This window comes from Patagioenas fasciata, chromosome 11 (assembly GCF_037038585.1).
Source record: "Patagioenas fasciata isolate bPatFas1 chromosome 11, bPatFas1.hap1, whole genome shotgun sequence".
Classification (NCBI taxonomy): Eukaryota; Metazoa; Chordata; class Aves; order Columbiformes; family Columbidae; genus Patagioenas; species Patagioenas fasciata.
Window position 1 is genome coordinate 3,732,496 of NC_092530.1, and position 18,619 is coordinate 3,751,114.

At 50.0% G+C, this 18,619-nt stretch overlaps 1 protein-coding gene across 1 annotated transcript; it reads left to right on the forward strand.

Moving 5' to 3' along the window:
* Positions 1 to 1,589: 1,589 nt before the first annotated feature.
* On the forward strand, positions 1,590 to 13,892 carry LOC136106411 (olfactory receptor 14J1-like). The gene is made up of 2 exons (XM_071813649.1): positions 1,590 to 2,140; positions 13,889 to 13,892. Exons 1-2 carry the CDS (start codon positions 1,590 to 1,592, stop codon positions 13,890 to 13,892), a joined length of 555 nt encoding a protein of 184 aa, XP_071669750.1.
* Positions 13,893 to 18,619: the final 4,727 nt, after the last annotated feature.

Here is an 18,619-nt window from a genome sequence, read left to right on the forward strand (position 1 = left end):
AGCTCCAGTTCCTCTGCAGAGCACAGGGGCTGAGAGCAGCTGCCCGGCAATGTTGGTGTCTGGGAGGTGGCTGCACAGCTGGGGAAGGGTGACGCTGTCTGAGTGCCCGGCTGCCTCTGCCCTGGCCTCTCTCACACCCACCCTCACCGCATTGTCCTTCTTGCTCCCCTGCTCTGGGTCACTGCTGTTGGGATCTTGTTCTTGCTCTCAGGCTCTCTGGGGATGGCAGTTTCAGCTGCAGAGTCACAGCCTGATCTTGTGGGTCCTTTCCTGCAGGTGTGTCCATGGGAACACGTGTCCCAGCTTTGCTCTGACCTGTGGGGTGTGGGTAATGCAGTCTGTGGGGCTGGGGAATGAGGTGAGTCTCCCTGAATCAAATGCCATCCTTAGAATTCCTGACTGTCTCGTTGAGATTTCCTTCCTAGCTGTGAGGTTTCCTCCTAGAATGCAAACCTGTCCTACAGCATCCTTGTGTTATCTGAAAGCCCCATGTAAATGCACAGAGATGCTACAACAGCAAAAATGTTGTTGAGTTTGTGAAATGAGCCGTGTGTCCAGGGCTAAATGTGGAGTGCCGAGACCTTGGGAAAGGGTGAGCCATGTCATGGTCTGAGTTGGCTCCCTCTGCTCTCAGCAGTGCCTGGTGGCTTTTCAGGGTAACATGGGAGTGTGATCAGTCTCCATCTCAGAAAGGTGCCAGCCCAGGGCAGCTGGAGCAAGACAGAGGGACAGACCAGCTGCCCTCACTCTGCACTGACCCACAGGCATCCTCTGGTCTCACAGGACTCGCTCTGTTCTCCCTGAGTGCACCAGAAATGCTGAGGGTTTCTGACACCCAACAACACTCCCCAGGGTGGGAGGGGAGAAGGAGCTGCAGAAACACCAAACCTCTCCAACTCAGTTTCTCAGGCCTGGGGGTACAGATGCTGACAGTCCCTTCTGCACCAGGAGCGGTTCCAGCTGACAAAGCTGAACCCCAGGACTGGCCCCTGCCCCACCCAATCACACAGGGTCAGGCTGACTGCTCAAGAGCCCCTGGGCAGAGACCCTGCTCTTCATTGCACACTCATCAAGCACCGACGAGGGCTCCAACCAGGACGTTCTCCTGGAAAAGAAAAGTGTCTCTATATGTGATGGGGTAGGGGGGTCTATAGGAAATGGCTTTGGTTTTTCCCAGAGAAGTCTCCTCTAACTTGTCACAATCTTTTCCTCCTTGCACAGGTCCTCATGCCCACAGGCAGCAAATGTCCAACAGCAGCTCCATCACCCAGTTCCTCCTCCTGGCGTTCACAGACATACGGGAGCTGCAGCTCTTGCATTTCTGGCTCTTCCTGGGCATCTACCTGGCTGCCCTCCTGGGCAACGGCCTCATCATCACCACCATAACCTGTGACAAGCACCTCCACATCCCGATGTACTTCTTCCTCCTCAACCTCTCCCTCCTCGACCTGGGCTCCATCTCCACCATTGTCCCTAAATCCATGGCAAATTCCCTTTGGGACACCAGGGTTATTTCCTACAGAGGATGTGCTGCTCAACTCTTTTTGTTTTTCTTTTTCATTTCAGCAGAATTTTTTCTTCTCACCATCATGTGCTACGACCGCTACGTTGCCATCTGCAAACCCCTGCACTACGGGACCCTCCTGAGCAGCAGAGCTTGTGTCCACATGGCAGCAGCTGCCTGGGCCACTGGGTTTCTCCATGCTCTGCTGCACACGGCCAATACATTTTCACTGCCACTGTGCAAGGGCAATGGCCTGGACCAGTTCTTCTGTGAAATCCCCCACATCCTCAAGCTCTCCTGCTCACACTCTTACCTCAGAGAACTTGGGCTTCTTGTGGTCAGTGCCTGTTTAGCATTTTCATGTTTTGTTTTCATTCTTTTCTCCTATGTGCAGATCTTCATGGCCGTGCTGAGGATCCCCTCTGAGCAGGGACGGCACAAAGCCTTTTCCACCTGCCTCCCTCACCTGGCCGTGGTCTCCCTGTATGTCAGCACTGGCATATTCACCTACCTGAAGCCCCCCTCTATCTCTTCCCCATCCCTGGATCTGGTGGTGTCTGTTCTGTACTCGGTGGTGCCTCCAGCAGTGAACCCCCTCATCTACAGCATGAGGAACCAGGAGATCAAGGATGCCCTGTGCAAACTGATGACTGATATTTTCCTGAAGCAAGTCTTCTCGTTAGCGTCTGCATAGCAGTTATAGAACAATTCATTGTATTACATCTTCTCTTTTTGTGTGGTTGGTTTGTTTGTTTGTGGTTTGTTTTTCTTCTTTAATTTTGCCTTTTTTTTTTTTTTTTTGTGATGGTGGTTTATTTTTAGTCACTAGAATATTGTCATCCCCTTTGTAATTCACTCTCTTATGTGCCTTTCTGTCTGAGTGGATTTTTAAATAAAGTGCTGTTTTTATGTGTTTAACCATAACAAAGGCCACCACAAATATTTGGGAATATTTCCTGAAATCCTTACTCCAAGGTATTTTTGGAGCTGCAGGGACAGTTTGTGTGTTTTTATGGAAGGAAATAAAGTGCAGGTACAGCAGTGTCACTGGGGAGCACCGTCTCTGGATCTTCGGGGGCTGTTTTTTTTCACTTCCAGAGCTTGAGTGCTCTGGCAGCTTGGTCACCATCCTGCTGTGTGTGAGACCTGTAACCGCAGGCAAGGACAGGCAATGGGCACTGCTGTGACAGAGCTGGCATGCATAATGAAGGGTGATCTCTTCAGGGCAGTGCCTGTATGTTTATGTGTTTTTACAGAGTTTCTCCCAAGAACAAGCCCAAGAAAGTTGCCCATAGATGCAAACACCATTGTACAGCTGAACAGTGTGTGTGTGCAGGGCTGGCACACAGCAGTGTCCCCTCACAGCCAGGCCTCCTGCCAGAGACCTGCAGGATCAGCAGAGCAGGGTACGACTGGTGCCCGTGTGCACTGGACACCCCTTTGGAAGGAGCCTCAGGTCAATCATCATGCACTGGCCCCTCAGGACTACCATTTCTAACCCTGGCCTCCCACCTTAGCTCAGAGAGGTTGTTCTTCTTTCCATGAAGATACATTGAATGAATAGGTCTGAAGTCCATGTTGCACTGTACAGGTGAGTTGTAAACATGCACATTATGTATGTGAGGTGAGATGAACCCAAGCGAGCACAAATGCCATCAGCTGTTCCTTGGGGGTACCATGAAGGCCTGCTTCCTTGAACTGGGATCTTCTTACTTGAACCAAGGTCCATGTGTCCATTCCTCATGATGTGGGAAATCTGAGATGAGTACAGAGCAGGTGACACACCAAAGGGATGAGATACTTCCCATCCTTTGAGTGTCGTACCAGGAGGCCAGAGGGACACTGTGACTCCTGCCTCTGTGTGAAAAAGGGACAGAATCAGTCCCTGAACATCCCTGGGTGCATAAGGAGTCCAGGAGGGCAGCTCAGATGCGGATGCTTGATGGAACCCTGATATTTCTGTTTGTGACTCAAGGAACAAACCCCGTTGGATCAATGAGATTCATCTCAGCTGCCTTGGACAGGATCATTGCAAGTGCTCCAGTCTGCTACGTCACCCTTAGCCATGATTCCGGATTGTGCTCTCAAATGTGTCATAGAAACCAGAATGATTCTGGGGTCTTCAGAAAATGCAGACCCATCTTGAAGTAGAGCAGGAATAGGAACTCGGAGAATTACAGGCTGGCCACCCTACCTCCCTCCCTGGGAAGGGGATGGGACAGGTGGTCCTGAAGCCATTTCCAGGAATGTGAAGGACAAGGAAGGGATTGCTGAACCCAAATGGACAGGGGAAAGAAAGGCATGTTGTGTACAGGGTGTTTGCAAAGCTCAGCCATGGTCTGCTTCTGGCCAGAATGGTGCTGATGGGGCTCAAGAAGTGGATGCTGGGTGGGAAGTTGGCTGAACCATCAAGCCCAAATATCATCAGTGGTACAAAGTCCTTTGTGCAGCCAGTTACTGGTGTCATCTCTCAGTGACCAGCACTTGGACAACACTGTTGAACATCTTAATTCTCATCTTCTGTGACATAACACAGAGCACGAGAAATCACCCAGAAGGAGCAGGAGATCAGTCCATCTCCTTTTGTTTCAAGGAACAGAGCACGAGAGTGGAGACACATCAGTCAATGTATGGAAATACCAGGGTGAGAGCAAGGGGAGGAAGTGAGATGGGTGAATACAGCCTGCAGTGGGACAGTGTAGGACAACCTGTGGTGGAGACGGCAAAGGACACTGGCAAGGCTGGATGTCACCAAGAGAACCCAAGTCTTTGTCCCCTTGGCTATGGCCATCGTCTCTGCCACCAAGGCCTGTGAGGAGACATGTTGTCCTGAGGCACTGGGGCACCTCATGGCCTCCTTGCACACCCCCAGGAAGGCTGGGAACTGTCACACCATTGTCCTTCACTCAGCATCACACAGCCCACATCCCCCTGGCCCAGGAAGAGCCCTGAGCAATGTGTGAAGGACAGGATCTGCCTTCCCAGGGGCTGGGGGTCAGGCCTTGGCCTCTCTGCTTCACCCAACAAAACCAGGCTTTTCTCAGCACCTCAGCTGCCTGCACATTTCCCTTTGTTTATCTGCCATCATGGCCTCCAATCCTCTGCTCTAACAAGTCCCTGGGGAGGTTTTGCTGGTACTTGCCTTAGTGGAACTCATTAATACTTCAAGGTACTTAGTACTTTTTTCTTCTGGCTTTGACTTCTGGAAAGGTTTGTGCAATCTCCTCTCAGCACCGTAGTAATGTTCAAGGACTGAGCACCAAATGCTCCATGGGGCTCATTACAGAGAAGAAAGCTCTAACAAACCATGTATCTTCTTGTAATTTCCTTCCAGTCTTGTACTGTGAATTAGAAAGCTTTCTTTTTGTAATCATGGCGAAAGATTTAAAGAGCTTCTAATAAAAAATGTCTTTTTTATTGTAAAGGGTGTATTTTATTACTCTTCAGTTTGCAGAAGACCTGACTGCAGCATTATCTGATGTTGATCCAGGGTCTCTCCTAAGGAGGTCTGGACTGGCTGGAGAAGCTGTCCCTTGAGCTCTCACACCGTGTGCACAACCTTGCTCCTCACCTCCCCAACCCCATCATTTCTCTCATGGCCTCCTGGGCCTTGCATCCCTTTTCCTTATACCAGACTTCTCCACTGCAGTCTGCAGCTGGATGTGCCAGCTCCTTTGCACCAGCTCCCACCTGTTCTCCTTGGAGACCTGGCTGCGCACAGCAAAGAGGGACTTTGCTTTACCTTTGAACAAACAAAATAACACTGATGAGAGTCATGATTAAAAGAAAACACACTCCTCAACTGTACACCAAGGACAAACTGCCACCACTGAGGTTCACCTTCTCCAAGGCAGAACCACGCAAGTAATGTTGTAGAGAGAAAGGAAACTCTAAAATAAACACAATAAAAGAGTTGTGTAAAGACAGAATTAGACAGACTACTGAAAGACAAGGAAGCTTTTAACTCCTTGAAGCTGAAAGCAGCAACTGGGTTGTTGACAGGTGCCTGAGTGATCAAACAGTAAGAGGAAGGAAAACCCAGAGAGCAATCGCAAGTGCTTGTGTGCAGATAACAGAGAGAGTGCAGAGAAGGGAAATGTTGTCGAAGATCAGAAGTTCTCCTCTTGTTCTTAATGCACATCCTGAAAAGTCTCTGTTTTCTCTCTTTTGAAAACACTGGTATTTAAAGTATTCAAAACAAAGAAAGGAGAATTAAAACACCAACAACGTTTCATACCTCATGTTGCAAGAATACATTCCCTTCACTCTACATCTTCCATTTGGTTTTTCTCTCATTTTTTTTTAATGTTCTCTAGATTTCTCTCCTACCAAAGCCTCCAGCATTAAGAAAGACAATCCTTGTGTCTTGTACAGAGTCGAAGGCACCAAACGATCCACTGCCATTGACTGTCAGTGCCACTTTTTACCCTTGGCACACAGTGAGTCATGCTGGAAGCTGTTGGCCACTCTTGCCTGATGGAGGAAATAAGGATAAAAAGGTGAATTGAACTGTTCTCTGTTTAGATGGCCATGTTGACAGTGACCTCAACAGATCTGTGTTATCTGTCTTTCTAAGTGATCATAAGGAAAAAGAAATATATTTATGTGTTTGTAAATATATAGGGAAAATAAATAATCGTGTCCAGTTACTCAGAAAAATACATTTCCTACCAGCACTCTCAAAGGAAGAATCTTTCTTCTGAAGAATTTCTGCCTCCCAAGCCTCTGTGGCTTGAGACAGGAATCTGGAGAACAACCAGCAGTGGATGGGGATCAAGTCAGGGTCAGTGGAACTAACACAACCCTTTCCAGTCTATGGGACAGCAGGGGCAGCATCCCAGGAGCTGAGACAGCAGGACGATGTCACAGGGAGGCCACTCTCCACCATCTTGGAAAGCTCATGGACACTGCGGGGACTCCCTGACCACTGGCAGCTCTCACACAGTGTGTGCACTTTTCAAAATGGCCAATGGGTGAGCAGGGGAACTAAGGGCTGTGCCCCAGAACATGTCCACTGGGACCCCATTTCTGGGTGTCTGGAAGAGAAGGTGACGGGGTCTACCCAGGGCAGGTTGTGACTCTCCATGCCCTTTGCTTTCTGTGAGGAAAGGACAGGGTTGTGGATGTGGGCAGAGCAGCGGTGGTCTGTTACCTGGAAGCCAGCAAGGCATTCAGTGTCATCCCCTGTAGTATTCTTCTGTCCAAGGTAGGATATTATGATCTGTGTCAGTGTGCAAGTAGATGGGTGAAATGCAATCTGGATGGTTGGGCTTGGTAAGGTGCTGCAGAAAGGGAGAAACTTTCCAGTCATGAGGACAGTCAAGCACTGGAAGCTGTTTCCCAGGAGTGCGCACTCACTCTGTCCCAGAAAGTGACCAAGATGTGTTTGGATAAAGCCCCGAGTAATCTGGTCTGACCCTGCTTTGAGCAGGAGGTTGGTCAAGACACCTCCTGAGGTCCCATCCAGCCTGAATGACGCTGTTCTTTCATCGCCTTCATGTTTTCCATTTAGGGACAGCTCTCAGGTTCTCTCTGACCACAGGAATAACTCACATCACATGCAGAGCTGCTTTTCAAGTAACAGTAAACAGGCCTGACGACAACTTTTTCGTCCCTTTTCATTTGCTTCAGTCCAGGGTCTTTTTTGCTGTCCTAATACTCTTCCGAAAAGAACTGCCCATGTTGTTAAGTGTCTCAGAGCAGGTTGCTCAGGAGGTGTCAGCATCCATGTACAGAGTCTGCACGTCAGCCAGGCAGCAAAGCCACCAGTAAAGAAATGGAGACGAGGCTCCTGACCAGCTCCTTAAACCCAGATATCAGTGTGAGAGGTCTGCTGAGATTACTGGAAGCCCTGAAGTTTAGGACCGGAGAATTTTTAGTCCTATCTGAGCATCCTGGTTCATCTCCTGTCTGGCGGCCGGAAGATCTTGCGCTGTACGGAAAGATAGTAGCCCCTGCCTTGATAGGTGTAGTGTGTAGTGTGTGATCTAAGCAGATGGATGTGACGTTGTAAAACTCAAGGTATATATATTGCTGTGTTACCTATCAATAAACGCCATTTGCCATCCACCACATCGGTGTCTGCGAGCTGATCGATCGAGTGGCCAGAGGGTGGTCGCCGTGCTGTTACTGAACCAGGTCGCTAGTGCCACCTTGTGGCTGCAACGATCTCCTGACCTATGTGGTGCTTCAGGTTGTGAAGAGAATCAAAACCAACTCCTTGACTGCAGTAGGAACTTAGGAATTTTACATGTGTCACAGAGGGCAGATGAAGGGAACTCAGAACTCCAATCTCTGCTGTACGACTGGGACTTCAGAGATTGGAAATGTAGGATAAAATGTTCTGTCAGTGCACACTACATAAAGTTTGTGGCTTCCTTTGTGCCTTTTCACTACCCCGCGATCTGTTTGGCTTTCTACGGCTAAAAAGGAAACAACCCCCTTATGCCACCTGCCCCTCACACCAGAAAAACAAAGGAGAAAATGTATGGAATAGGGATGATATGGGAGCAATTTTGTTCAAGAGTTGTATTCTTTCAATGATAAAAAAGGTAGAAGTGAAAGAAAGCACTGTTCTAAGAACTTCATACAAGAGGCTAACTACTGAAATGTAGTATCTGTTCTGAGAATTGAGAATGACTGTTGGGAAGGACATTAAAGAGCTTTAGATCATTAGCATAACCAAGAATAAGGAGTTTTCTGTTACTGTTACTAGTGACAGTACCACTGTTCAAAAACATCCTTCAGAGCATCTCCATTCATCCTGGGCTCCAAAGCTCAGCCTTCTCAGATTTTGAAAGGATTGCTTCAAACCCCTGTGACCCAAATCTCTACAACTGTCTCTCCTCAACAGCCTTTTACCCCAGGAAGGGGAAAACTCCCAGTGCAGGCACCAAACCAGTGCCCAACCTGCCTGGAGAGCCAGGACAGTTGTGCCACACAACAGCAGCCTCTGAGGGAAGCTGGAGGTGATGGAATTGAAATGATTCCAACCCAAATCATAGAATTATAGTATCATGGAATCATTTATTTTGGAAAAGACCCTTTACAACATAGAATACAAATGTAAATCAAATCCTTAATCGCCACATCTCCACATCTTCTAAATACCTCCAGCAATGGAAGCTCCAGTCCTGAGCTGGCTGGACACCATTGGCTGCAGTTGGACATAAGATACTGGTCATGACTGTGAGTTCAGCCCTCGCTGGCAGAATGTCTCACACCCTCACTGAGGAGGGCAGGGGCTTGGGAGATGGGAGCACGTTTCAGTTTCCAGATCCCAGCACAGAGCCCAAACGATCCTGCCCTTGAACTCTGGCATCCCATTTCCTGAGACGCAAAGCTGATGGCCTTATGTGGATAATCATGTCAAAAGACACGAATAATCCTTCAAGTATTTGTGTAATTTGTCTTGGAATCTGTAGTTATATTTAAATATCTGTAAAATAGTACCCTGCATCTGTGGTAACCCCTCTGGCAATGACAATTAAATAAGTATTTGCACTATAAGGCTTCATAAGCAATCCACAAGCACACATCTAAGTGGTTCAGATGAAGGGGGGTCTGGCAAACGTCACCCTTTGTGTCCCCAGGCGTATGGACACTGCTCATGTGCCTCTGCAGAGAGTGGCAGACACTGGATCCCCTTCTCGGGACAGACTCCTTCCAGGAGAGACACAGACACAGGGGCAACTCATCAGAGCTTGACGGCATTTCACTCAGCATCAGTTTTGACACATTGGGTGCTGTCCTGTGACTGCCCCTTCTGCACAAATGATCATAAAGAGACAACCATTTAGTAAGACATGGTAATAAAGGGGCTGTTATGGACAAGAAAGCTCACCATGAACTCAGAAGAGAGCGAGGAAGTTTATAAAAAGCACCATGAAGAACCAAGAAGCTCAAGGCCTCTTCTGAATAGCAGGAGGCCCTGAGCAGCCATGATTGGCCATGTGTAGGTGTGGGAGAGGGTCAGGGCATGTCAGGGAGAAGCAATGAGGTGGCTGTTGGCTTTTGTGAACCCTTCCAGCCATGTCTGAGCCCAGAAAGGGAAAGCAGTTGATGTCTGCAGGTAGAGGAGGAACAGGAGGAAGATTTTCCTGGGAATATGGAAGGAAGAAAGGCCTCTCTTGGGCTACTCATGTATGGCAGTGACATTTGCATCCTGTGGGCATGGCTGTGCCTGGGAGATGGGGAATGGCTGCTGCTGGGGTGTTTGTGCTCAGTCATGGCCCATGAACTGACCCTGCTCTGCTCCTCTCTTACACTGCCCACACTTGGATGGTCCTCAGGAATCATCCATGAACCTGGTGGATCCATGAACCTCCTGGAGTGATGGGTATGGATCCAAATAGAGGATTCAAGCAAGTGTGGGACTGGGACATTGAAGTGATTGGTGACCATTGCCAGGTGTATGAAAGAAGCTGGATGAGTTGTGAGGAACTCACAGGCATTTGCAGCTCCACAGAAAACCAGAGCCTTGCAGTTAAAGCAACAGCACTTGACATAAAACCCATCCCCAAAGCACAAAACACACTGACCACAGGAAAAGACTTGAAAAACATTGGAGAAAAATCTACCAGGTCCCAGGGGTCAGGGCTCAGCCATTTTGGTGATGAACAAGCACCAAGGGCTGACATGGCATCAGAGTCACCTCCACATGGCCCTCACCACCTGTAACCAGTGTCTCCAAGTCTTTCCTTCACCAGCCTCCAGGGACAGGGACCTGCACTGGTTGTTTCCTTCACAGCTGTGTCAGTGATGGCCCTTCATGGGGTCCCACACACCCTCAGAAACTTGGATTTGTTTCTGCCTTTCACCTCATCAGAGGTTTGTTCGTTGTTTCAGTAGCTGCAGTTCAGGATCATGGCAGCAGAGGGCTCACTAACATCGAAAATGCTCTTACAAGGCAAGGCTCTGTGAGTCTTTTTCCTAAAGGCTTCAAGTCTGGTGTGGATGATTAGGGAGATTTCAGGAATAGTCAAACAGAGAGCATTTCCATAATAAATAGCAATAAAGCCAAATTTCTTCTTTTTCCTTCTCTTCTCAGTTTTCATTTTCTGTAATGGTGTCTGAATGTCTGAGTTTGCTCATGTCACACCTGACTTGAGTCCCATCCATTGCTGGGTGTTCTCCAGACTCCTGAGTTTAGGAATGAGCTCCCAGGAGACATTACTGGTGAAGATGGGGGCAAAGAAGCCATGAAGAACCTCAGTCCTGTCTGATTCTACTCTTGCAAAGTTCAGCAGGAGGCCCACATATGCCCGGTTTCTTATTTTAAGGAAACTGTGTAAGCTCATCTTGCTGCCTTCATTCTCCCCTGCAGCTATGAAGTCCAGATCAGCTTTGGCATCATCTTTACATCGATGGACAAGGTTTCTAAATTCCTTCTCTGCAGCTTCCCCTGCTTTCACCTCCTGAGTGGTATCTTTTTGTCCTGGAGCTCCATCAGTTCAGATGAGCAGCCTCACAAGATAAATGCTTCTTTTCATGGGTTCTCAGAGAAATCATTCTTGTGCTTGGAGCAGGCTCTCCTGTAAGGCTGCTCAGGTTTCCTGAGCTTCTTCACCTTTCAGGCCTTCTTCCATGTAACCAACTCGTCTGCCATCCCCCAGTATGTCAAAGCCTTCTCTGGAGCCCACCAGCCTGTGCTCTGCTGCTGTCCTTCCTCCCTCCCCTCTTGTGCCTGGGACCCCACTATTTCCTGGTCACAACAACCAAGGTGGACACTGATGTTCACATGCCTCACCAGCTTTTCCTTCTTCATTCAGTACCAGATCCAGGTGAACATCACCCTTTTTGCCCACCAGGCAGGCATGTTAATAAGTTGTCCCAAGACTCTTTGGACTGTTGGCACCTGCAGCTTTGCCTGGACAGTGAATATCAGGCAATTCCAGTTACCCATAGGAACCTGCTCATTGACTGGAGACACCCTAAGGTTGCTGACAGAAGATCTTTTCCATTTCTTCTCCATAATCAAGTAGTTTGTAACATCTAACTGAATTTACATGGCAAAGTCTTGGAACTGGGGGTGAGTGTGGGTGTGCTACAGTTGTCACCTCTCTGAGAAGACAACAGGAGTTTGACCAACGTCAGACAGAGAGGATTTCAGCTGGCTCCAAGATGGACCCACTCCTGCCAAATCTGAGCCACTCAGTGATGCTGGCAGCACCTCTGGGATATTGTATTTGAGAAAGGGTAAAAAACGCTGCACAACAGCAGGTGGGAGAGAGGAGGGAGGAAAGGTGAGAGAAAAGCACTGCAGACACCAAGGTCATATCCCATAGGACCCAAGCAGGTCCCTCAGCAGGCCAAAGCTTGCTCTCCTGAAATCCTGCTCTTGACCTTGTTATCATCTCCCAGGAGCCTCAGTTCTACTTTCCTATCCCTGACTGTTCCATCCTGACCAACTCTTTCTGGTTTGTAAGTTTGAAGTCCCACAGGGCACCTCACCTCACTGACTCCTCAGTCACCCATGTCAGGAAGACGTTGTCAATGAGCTCGAAAACCCTCCTTGTCCCCAGCCAGGAACCTGGGAGGTGTGGGACCATAGTCCTGCCCTTGGCCTTGCACAGCTCCACATCACACTGTCTGAGGAAAAGCCCTGGGAAACTTGGGATGGACAGGATCTGCCTTCCCAGGGCTGGGGGTCAGAGCTTGGCCCTTTGGTTAATGAAACACATCCAGGTTTACTCAGCTTCAGAGACACAGTTACTTTGCTTTTCCTGACCTGTCATCATTGCCTCCAGTTTTCTGCTGTAACCAGACCCTGGGGACAGTTGCTCAATCGTGTCCCTCAGTGGGAGCCATTAACATTACAAGAAACTTTGGAGTTTGTATCTGACTTTGATTTCTTGAGAAGTTTCTTCTTCGTCCCCTTAGGGCCTGATGTTCATGGACTCAGCACCAAACCCACAAGAGGGGTCATTAAAGCGCCTTGGGCTGCTCCTGTGCTGCTGAGCTGGGCTGGGCTCCTGGGACAGAGGGAGCTCCTGGCAAGCGGCAGCGCTGCAGAGAGACAGCTCTGCCCAGGAGCAGCTCCTCTGCACAGCGCAGCAGGGCTGAGGGCTCTGCCTGGGGATCTCAGGGAGACGAGCAAGGCAGAGAGAGATTAAAGGTGGTCAGGACTGGGAGGATGACTAAGAGCTCACTGGAGGAGAAACCTTTGCAGCCCTTGCCATGGTAAGTCTGTGGGTGCAGGGCAATGCAGCTGCAGCTCCTGGAGGCATCTCCTAAAACTGGCACAGGCACACCTGGTGGGATATGTAAGGACGGGGATCTTTTTCAGCAACTTCGAAAATCTGAGAAGCAAGTTGTGCACCTAGGGGTGCCCAGGACTGTCCTGCAGAGCAGGGTCCCTCCACCCCAGGGCTGTGCCAGGGCAGGGACTCTGCTCAGCCTGCCCGGGGAGATCCCATGGCAGCAGCTGTGGGTAGAAGGAGTGACCCTCGGCAGGGCAGGCAGGGAGCTTGTAGGGTTGAAGGGTGCTGTGTGGGTCAGGGCTGCTCAGAGCTCCAGATCAACCCCACAGACATGGCAGAGGGTCCTTCTGAACAACAACATCAAGACAGCAACAGCTGCAAGGGAAGGAGTCTGTGCTTTCAGTTTTCCACTCTTGGTTGTCTGGTGTGCAGTGGGAGATAGGGATCTATTTCTCTCCTTGGAGAAGAGACTGAGACCCCAGTTCTCATTAGGACTTGTCTGAGCTGCTCCTGAGCCCCTGCACACACAGAGCTGCCCCTGGGCAGTGCCAGGAGGTGTGAGCAGGACAGAGCTGAGCACCCAGTGGGTGGGACGGGGTCTGTGACACTGACAGGGAGCAGACCCAGGGACAGAGACAGAGCTACAGGCCACATAGACATGTGCAGGAGGAGTTAACTGCTACCAGAAATGCTGGGGATGGGATTTCGGAACCTCTCTCAAATCCTCTGCAGCAAAGACACGTTTCCCAGTGCAACCCCTGGTCTCCTCTGTTCCCCAGCAGAGCCTCTGCCCCAAAGCCATGGGGTCCAGGTCACGAGTCTCCACCTCAGCAGCTGGACATCCAGGGGAAGGGTTCCTGGAACGTGGTACACAAAAAAGGTGCTAAAAGTACTTGCTCTACAGTGTCATTAAGTGAGTGGCAGCAGCACAGCCGGGTAAGGAGAAGGTTCCACAGCATGCCTGTCTGCCTTTCCGTCCTTGCTTTATTTTCTGGTAGCACTGCAGTGTTCTTCCCTGTTTCTCCACCTGTCCCTGGAGCTCTTGCTCTCTGGGGTTCGGGGTGGGAGTGTGGATCAGTTTTTCTTCTGACGCCAGCTCAGGGGGTCCTGACCCAGAGCTGTATTCATGGAACCTAGATGTCCAAGCTGCAGTTTAAGCTGTGATGAACTGTTTTTTTTTCAGATAGTAAAAACAGAATTCGCTGAAACATCCCTCCATCAGGGAGGGGGTTTTCCATGAGAAACAGCACGTTTATTTTCCTCATAGAAGTCTCCCCTAGATTGTCACTGTCTTTTCCTCCTTGTACAGATCCCCATGTTCACAGGCAGCAAATGTCCAACAGCAGCTCCATCACCCAGTTCCTCCTCCTGGCGTTCACAGACATACGGGAGCTGCAGCTCTTGCATTTCTGGCTCTTCCTGGGCATCTACCTGGCTGCCCTCCTGGGCAACGGCCTCATCATCACCACCATAACCTGTGACAAGCACCTCCACATCCCGATGTACTTCTTCCTCCTCAACCTCGCCCTCCTCGACCTAGGCACCATCTCCAGCATTGTCCCCAAGTCCGTGGCCAGTTCCACATGGGATACCAGAGCCATCTCCTACACAGGATGTGCTGCCCAACTCTGTCTGTTTTTGTTTTTCATTTCAGCAGAGTATTCTCTTCTCACCATCATGTCCTACGACCGCTACGTTGCCATCTCCAAACCCCTGCACTACGGGACCCTCCTGAGCAGCAGAGCTTGTGTCCACATGGCAGCAGCTGCCTGGGCCACTGGGTTTCTCTATTCTATGCTGCACACAGCCAATACATTTTCACTGCCACTGTGCAAGGGCAATGCCCTGGACCAGTTCTTCTGTGAAATCCCCCACATCCTCAAGCTCTCCTGCTCACACTCCTACCTCAGGGAACTGGGGCTTATTGTGGTTAGTGTATTAGTAATATTTGGATGTTTTGTTTTCATCCTACTCTCCTATATGCAGATCTTCAGGGCCGTGCTGAGGATCCCGTCTGAGCAGGGACGGCACAAAGCCTTTTCCACCTGCCTCCCTCACCTGGCCGTGGTCTCCCTGTTGGTCAGCACTGTCATGTTTGCCCACCTGAAGCCCCCCTCCATCTCTTCCCCATCCCTGGATCTGGTGGTGTCTGTTCTGTACTCAGTGGTGCCTCCAGCAGTGAACCCCCTCATCTACAGCATGAGGAACCAGGAGCTCAAGGATGCCCTGAGGAAACTGATGGCTGGATGCTTTTCAAAGGCGTTAAGCATTCCATGTTCTGCATATCACTCATGACATGACTCATGACAGGTCCAACCTGTCTTTTTGATATTTTGTAGTTGTAGATGATTTTTTGCAGTTGGGGAAAGACTTGTTTGGGTTTGCTTTTTTAACTCTGATAATATTTCTAACAAAGAAATGTTATTATTCATCCCACATCTCTGTCCACCGTTACAGATCGAGTCAAAGATCTTGCAAATGAGAAGTCATGCTCTCTGTATACGTAAAGAAAATAAATGACCCTTCCATGAATTGTTTGTCTGAGATCCTTCCTCTGAGACCTTTGTGAAGCTCAATACCAGGTGTCTGTGTGTGAAGATGGAGGAAACAGTCCCAGCAGAGCAGCTCTGCCAGGCAGCACCAGCCTTGTTCTTTCCAGAGTCGTTCTCTTTGCACTTCCCCACTTTCCTTCTCAGCCTTTGTGCTGGTGTAAGGCCTGAGCACTCCCCAGGCTTTGTCACAGTCGTACTGTGTGTCAGTCCTGTGACCAGGACAGGCAGCGGGCACTTGTGTGACAGAGCCGGTCTCAGAACAGCAACTCCATCAGCAAGGGCATCTCCTTAGCACAGTGCTTGAAGGGTTAGGTCTTCTTCCCAAGTTCGTTGAAGAACATTCCCTAGTAACAGATGCTGAAAAGGCTCTTTGGTTTGTTTCTCTGTAGGCTCAGTGTGAGGAGATGAGGGTCCCAGTGCGGCTTAGAAGAGACTTCAGGCTGGTTGTTCAGGTGTTGCTTGTTGGTGGCCAGCACCCACACACATGGTGAATAAGGCAGGGTCCCTCTGAGCACCCTCCATGGCCACCCAAGAGCTTGTGTGGGAGGTGGTCAGTGGCAGTGACCACCATCAGCTGGGGCTGCCTCCCAGCCTGACCAGTATGGCCCCGCAGAGTCATCACAGCCCAGGCACCACAGCCCACTTGATCTACCGAGCAAAACCCCCAGTTCAGGGCTGTGGGGAGAGGATGCAGGAATGGCAGCCAGGCCAGTGCGGATGTGCTCTCCTTGGGCAAAGGCTCTGCGGGGAGATGGGACCTCCCAGGAGAAGAACAGGGCAGAGTTTGTGTGCAGACATGGAAAGAGAAACCCTTTGCCTGTGGGTGACAACTTGGGTCAGGCTGCCCTGTCCCTGGGGCAGCAGGAGCTGCCTGAAGAGCCCCAGGGTCAGGAGTTGGTGCTGTCCTGGGGAGCGGGACTGGCACAGGGAGCTGAAGGCTTCCTGTCATCGGGCTATCCTGAGCGTGGCAGACAGAGAGGCACTGTCACTGACCTCTGTTTCCTCCATTTCATTCTACATGGCCTGCCCAGATGGATCTTCTCTGCTGGGCTGGGCTGGAAAACGCCCCAGAGAGGGAAACACCAGTGAAAAGCTGAAGTGTGTGAGTGTGCAGGGTGGGGGCACCAAACTGGGAGGAAGGGCTGACACACCAGCTGTGCTGGCATCCAGCAAGACCTGGACAGGTTGGAGGACTGGACAGAGGAGAACCCAAGGAAGTTCTGCAAAGGCAAGTGCAGGGTCCTTCACCTCAGGAGGAATAACCCCAGGCACCACTACAGGTTAGGGGCAGACCTGGAAGGCAGTTCTGTGGAGAAGGACTTGGGAGTTCTGGTTGATAACAGGTTGACCATGAGTCAACAATGTGCCCTTGTGGCCAAGAAGGCCAATGGTACCTGGGGTGCATTGCAAAGAATGTGACCAGCAGGTCAAGGGAGGTGAATCCTCCCCCTCTACTCTGCCCTGGTGAGGCCGCATCTGGATGTACTAGGTCCAGTTCTGGGCTCCCCAGTTGAAGAAAGACAAGGAATTACTGGAGAAAGTGCAGTGGTGAACTACCAAGATGACAAGGGGTCTGGAGCATCTTTCTGATGAGGAGAGCCTGAGAGAGGGGGTTTGTTCAGCTGGAGAAGAGAGGTTGAGAGGGGATCTTATCAATGTTTATAAATATCTCAAGGGTGGGTGTCAAGAGGATGGACCAGACTCCTTTCAGTGGTGCCCAATGATAGGATGAGGGGCAATGGGTAGAGGCTGAAGAACAGGAGGTTCCATCTGTATATGAGGATAAACTTCTTTACTTGGAGGGTGACAGGGCCCCGAAACAGGCTGCCCAGAGCAGGTGTGGAGTCTCCTTCTCTGGAGACATTCAAACCCACCTGGACATGATCCTGTGCGATCTTCTCTGGGAGAACCTACTTTAGCAGGTGAGTTGGACTGGATGATCTCCAGAGGTCTCTTCAACCCAAACAAGGCTGTGATTCTGTGGGGCACACAGCAGTGATTTCACATGGCCAGGCCTGCTGGGAGAGACATGAAAGATCAGGAGAGCAGGATCTGGTCTGTGCCCATGTTCCTGGATGCGCTGTGGCTGCTGTCCCAAGGCATTCGTCACAGATCAGCCCATTGCAACCACCATTTTGATTATTGTCCTCTCACCATATCTGAGAGAGGTTGTTTATCTCTCCCTCCTTGGAAGGACTCTGAATGACTAGGTCAGAAGTCTGAGTGTGCACAGCAAGCAGATGGGAGCATGTACACAGTGTTTGTGGGGGCAAATGGGCCCAAATGAGCACAAATGCCTCAGCTATCGCTGTGGAGGACATGGAGGCCTGTGGGGCGGTGTTTTGAGGTCACTTCATGTTGAGAGTAACTTCCCCAAGAAACCATCTAAATGCCGCACTGGGATGTGCTTCCTCTGAGATGGAAAATATCAAAAATGACTTATCATAGAATCATAGAATAATTATGGTTGGAAGAGACACTCAAGATCATTGAATCCATCCATAGCCTAAATCTGGCACTAAACCACGTCCCTAAGAGCCTCATCTGTATGTCCTTTAAACACCTTCAGGGATGGTGACTCCACAATCTCACTGGGCAGTCTGTTCCATTGCTACAAAACCCTTTCCCTGAATAATTTATTCCTAATATCCAATCTAAACCTCTCCATGTGCAACTTGAGGCCATTTCCTCTTGTCTTATCACTTGCTACTTAGGAGAAGAGAACAACACCCACCATGATAAAACCTCCTTTCAGGCAGTTGTAGACAGTGACAAAGTCTCCCCTCAGCCTCCTTTTCTCCAGGCTGAACAGCCCCAGCTCCCTCAACCGCTCCTCATAAGACTGGAGCTCCAGACCCTTCACCAGCTTTGTCACCCTCCCCTGAACTCTTTCCAACAACTCAATGTCTTCCTTGTCATGAGGGGTCTAAAACTGACCCCAGGATTCGGGGTGCAGCCTCACCAGTGCTGAGTACAAAGGGATGATCACTTCTCTAGTTCTGCTGAAACTCGGATTGAATCAAGGCTTGAACACCTTGGTATGACCCAGTTGGTGACAGGTTGGACTGCAGACTCCTGAGGTCCCTTCAACCTCAGTTCTCTTATGATCCCATTGTGATGTTGGGCTCTGTTTCTAACTGGAGCAGAGCAGACGATGATGGGGCAGGATCCACCTGTGCTGTAGGTGACCATCTAAACCAACATCTCAGCCAGTGACCCAGCCAACACCTCAGTGTGACTCGCTCTGGGCAAAGTGTGAGGAGTCTTGGGCAGGGAAGGTTTAGATGGCATGGGGCGCTATGCAGGACACAAAATGATCTTGGCTTCATGCCTGCAGGCCCATCAGATGTCAGTTATTGTCA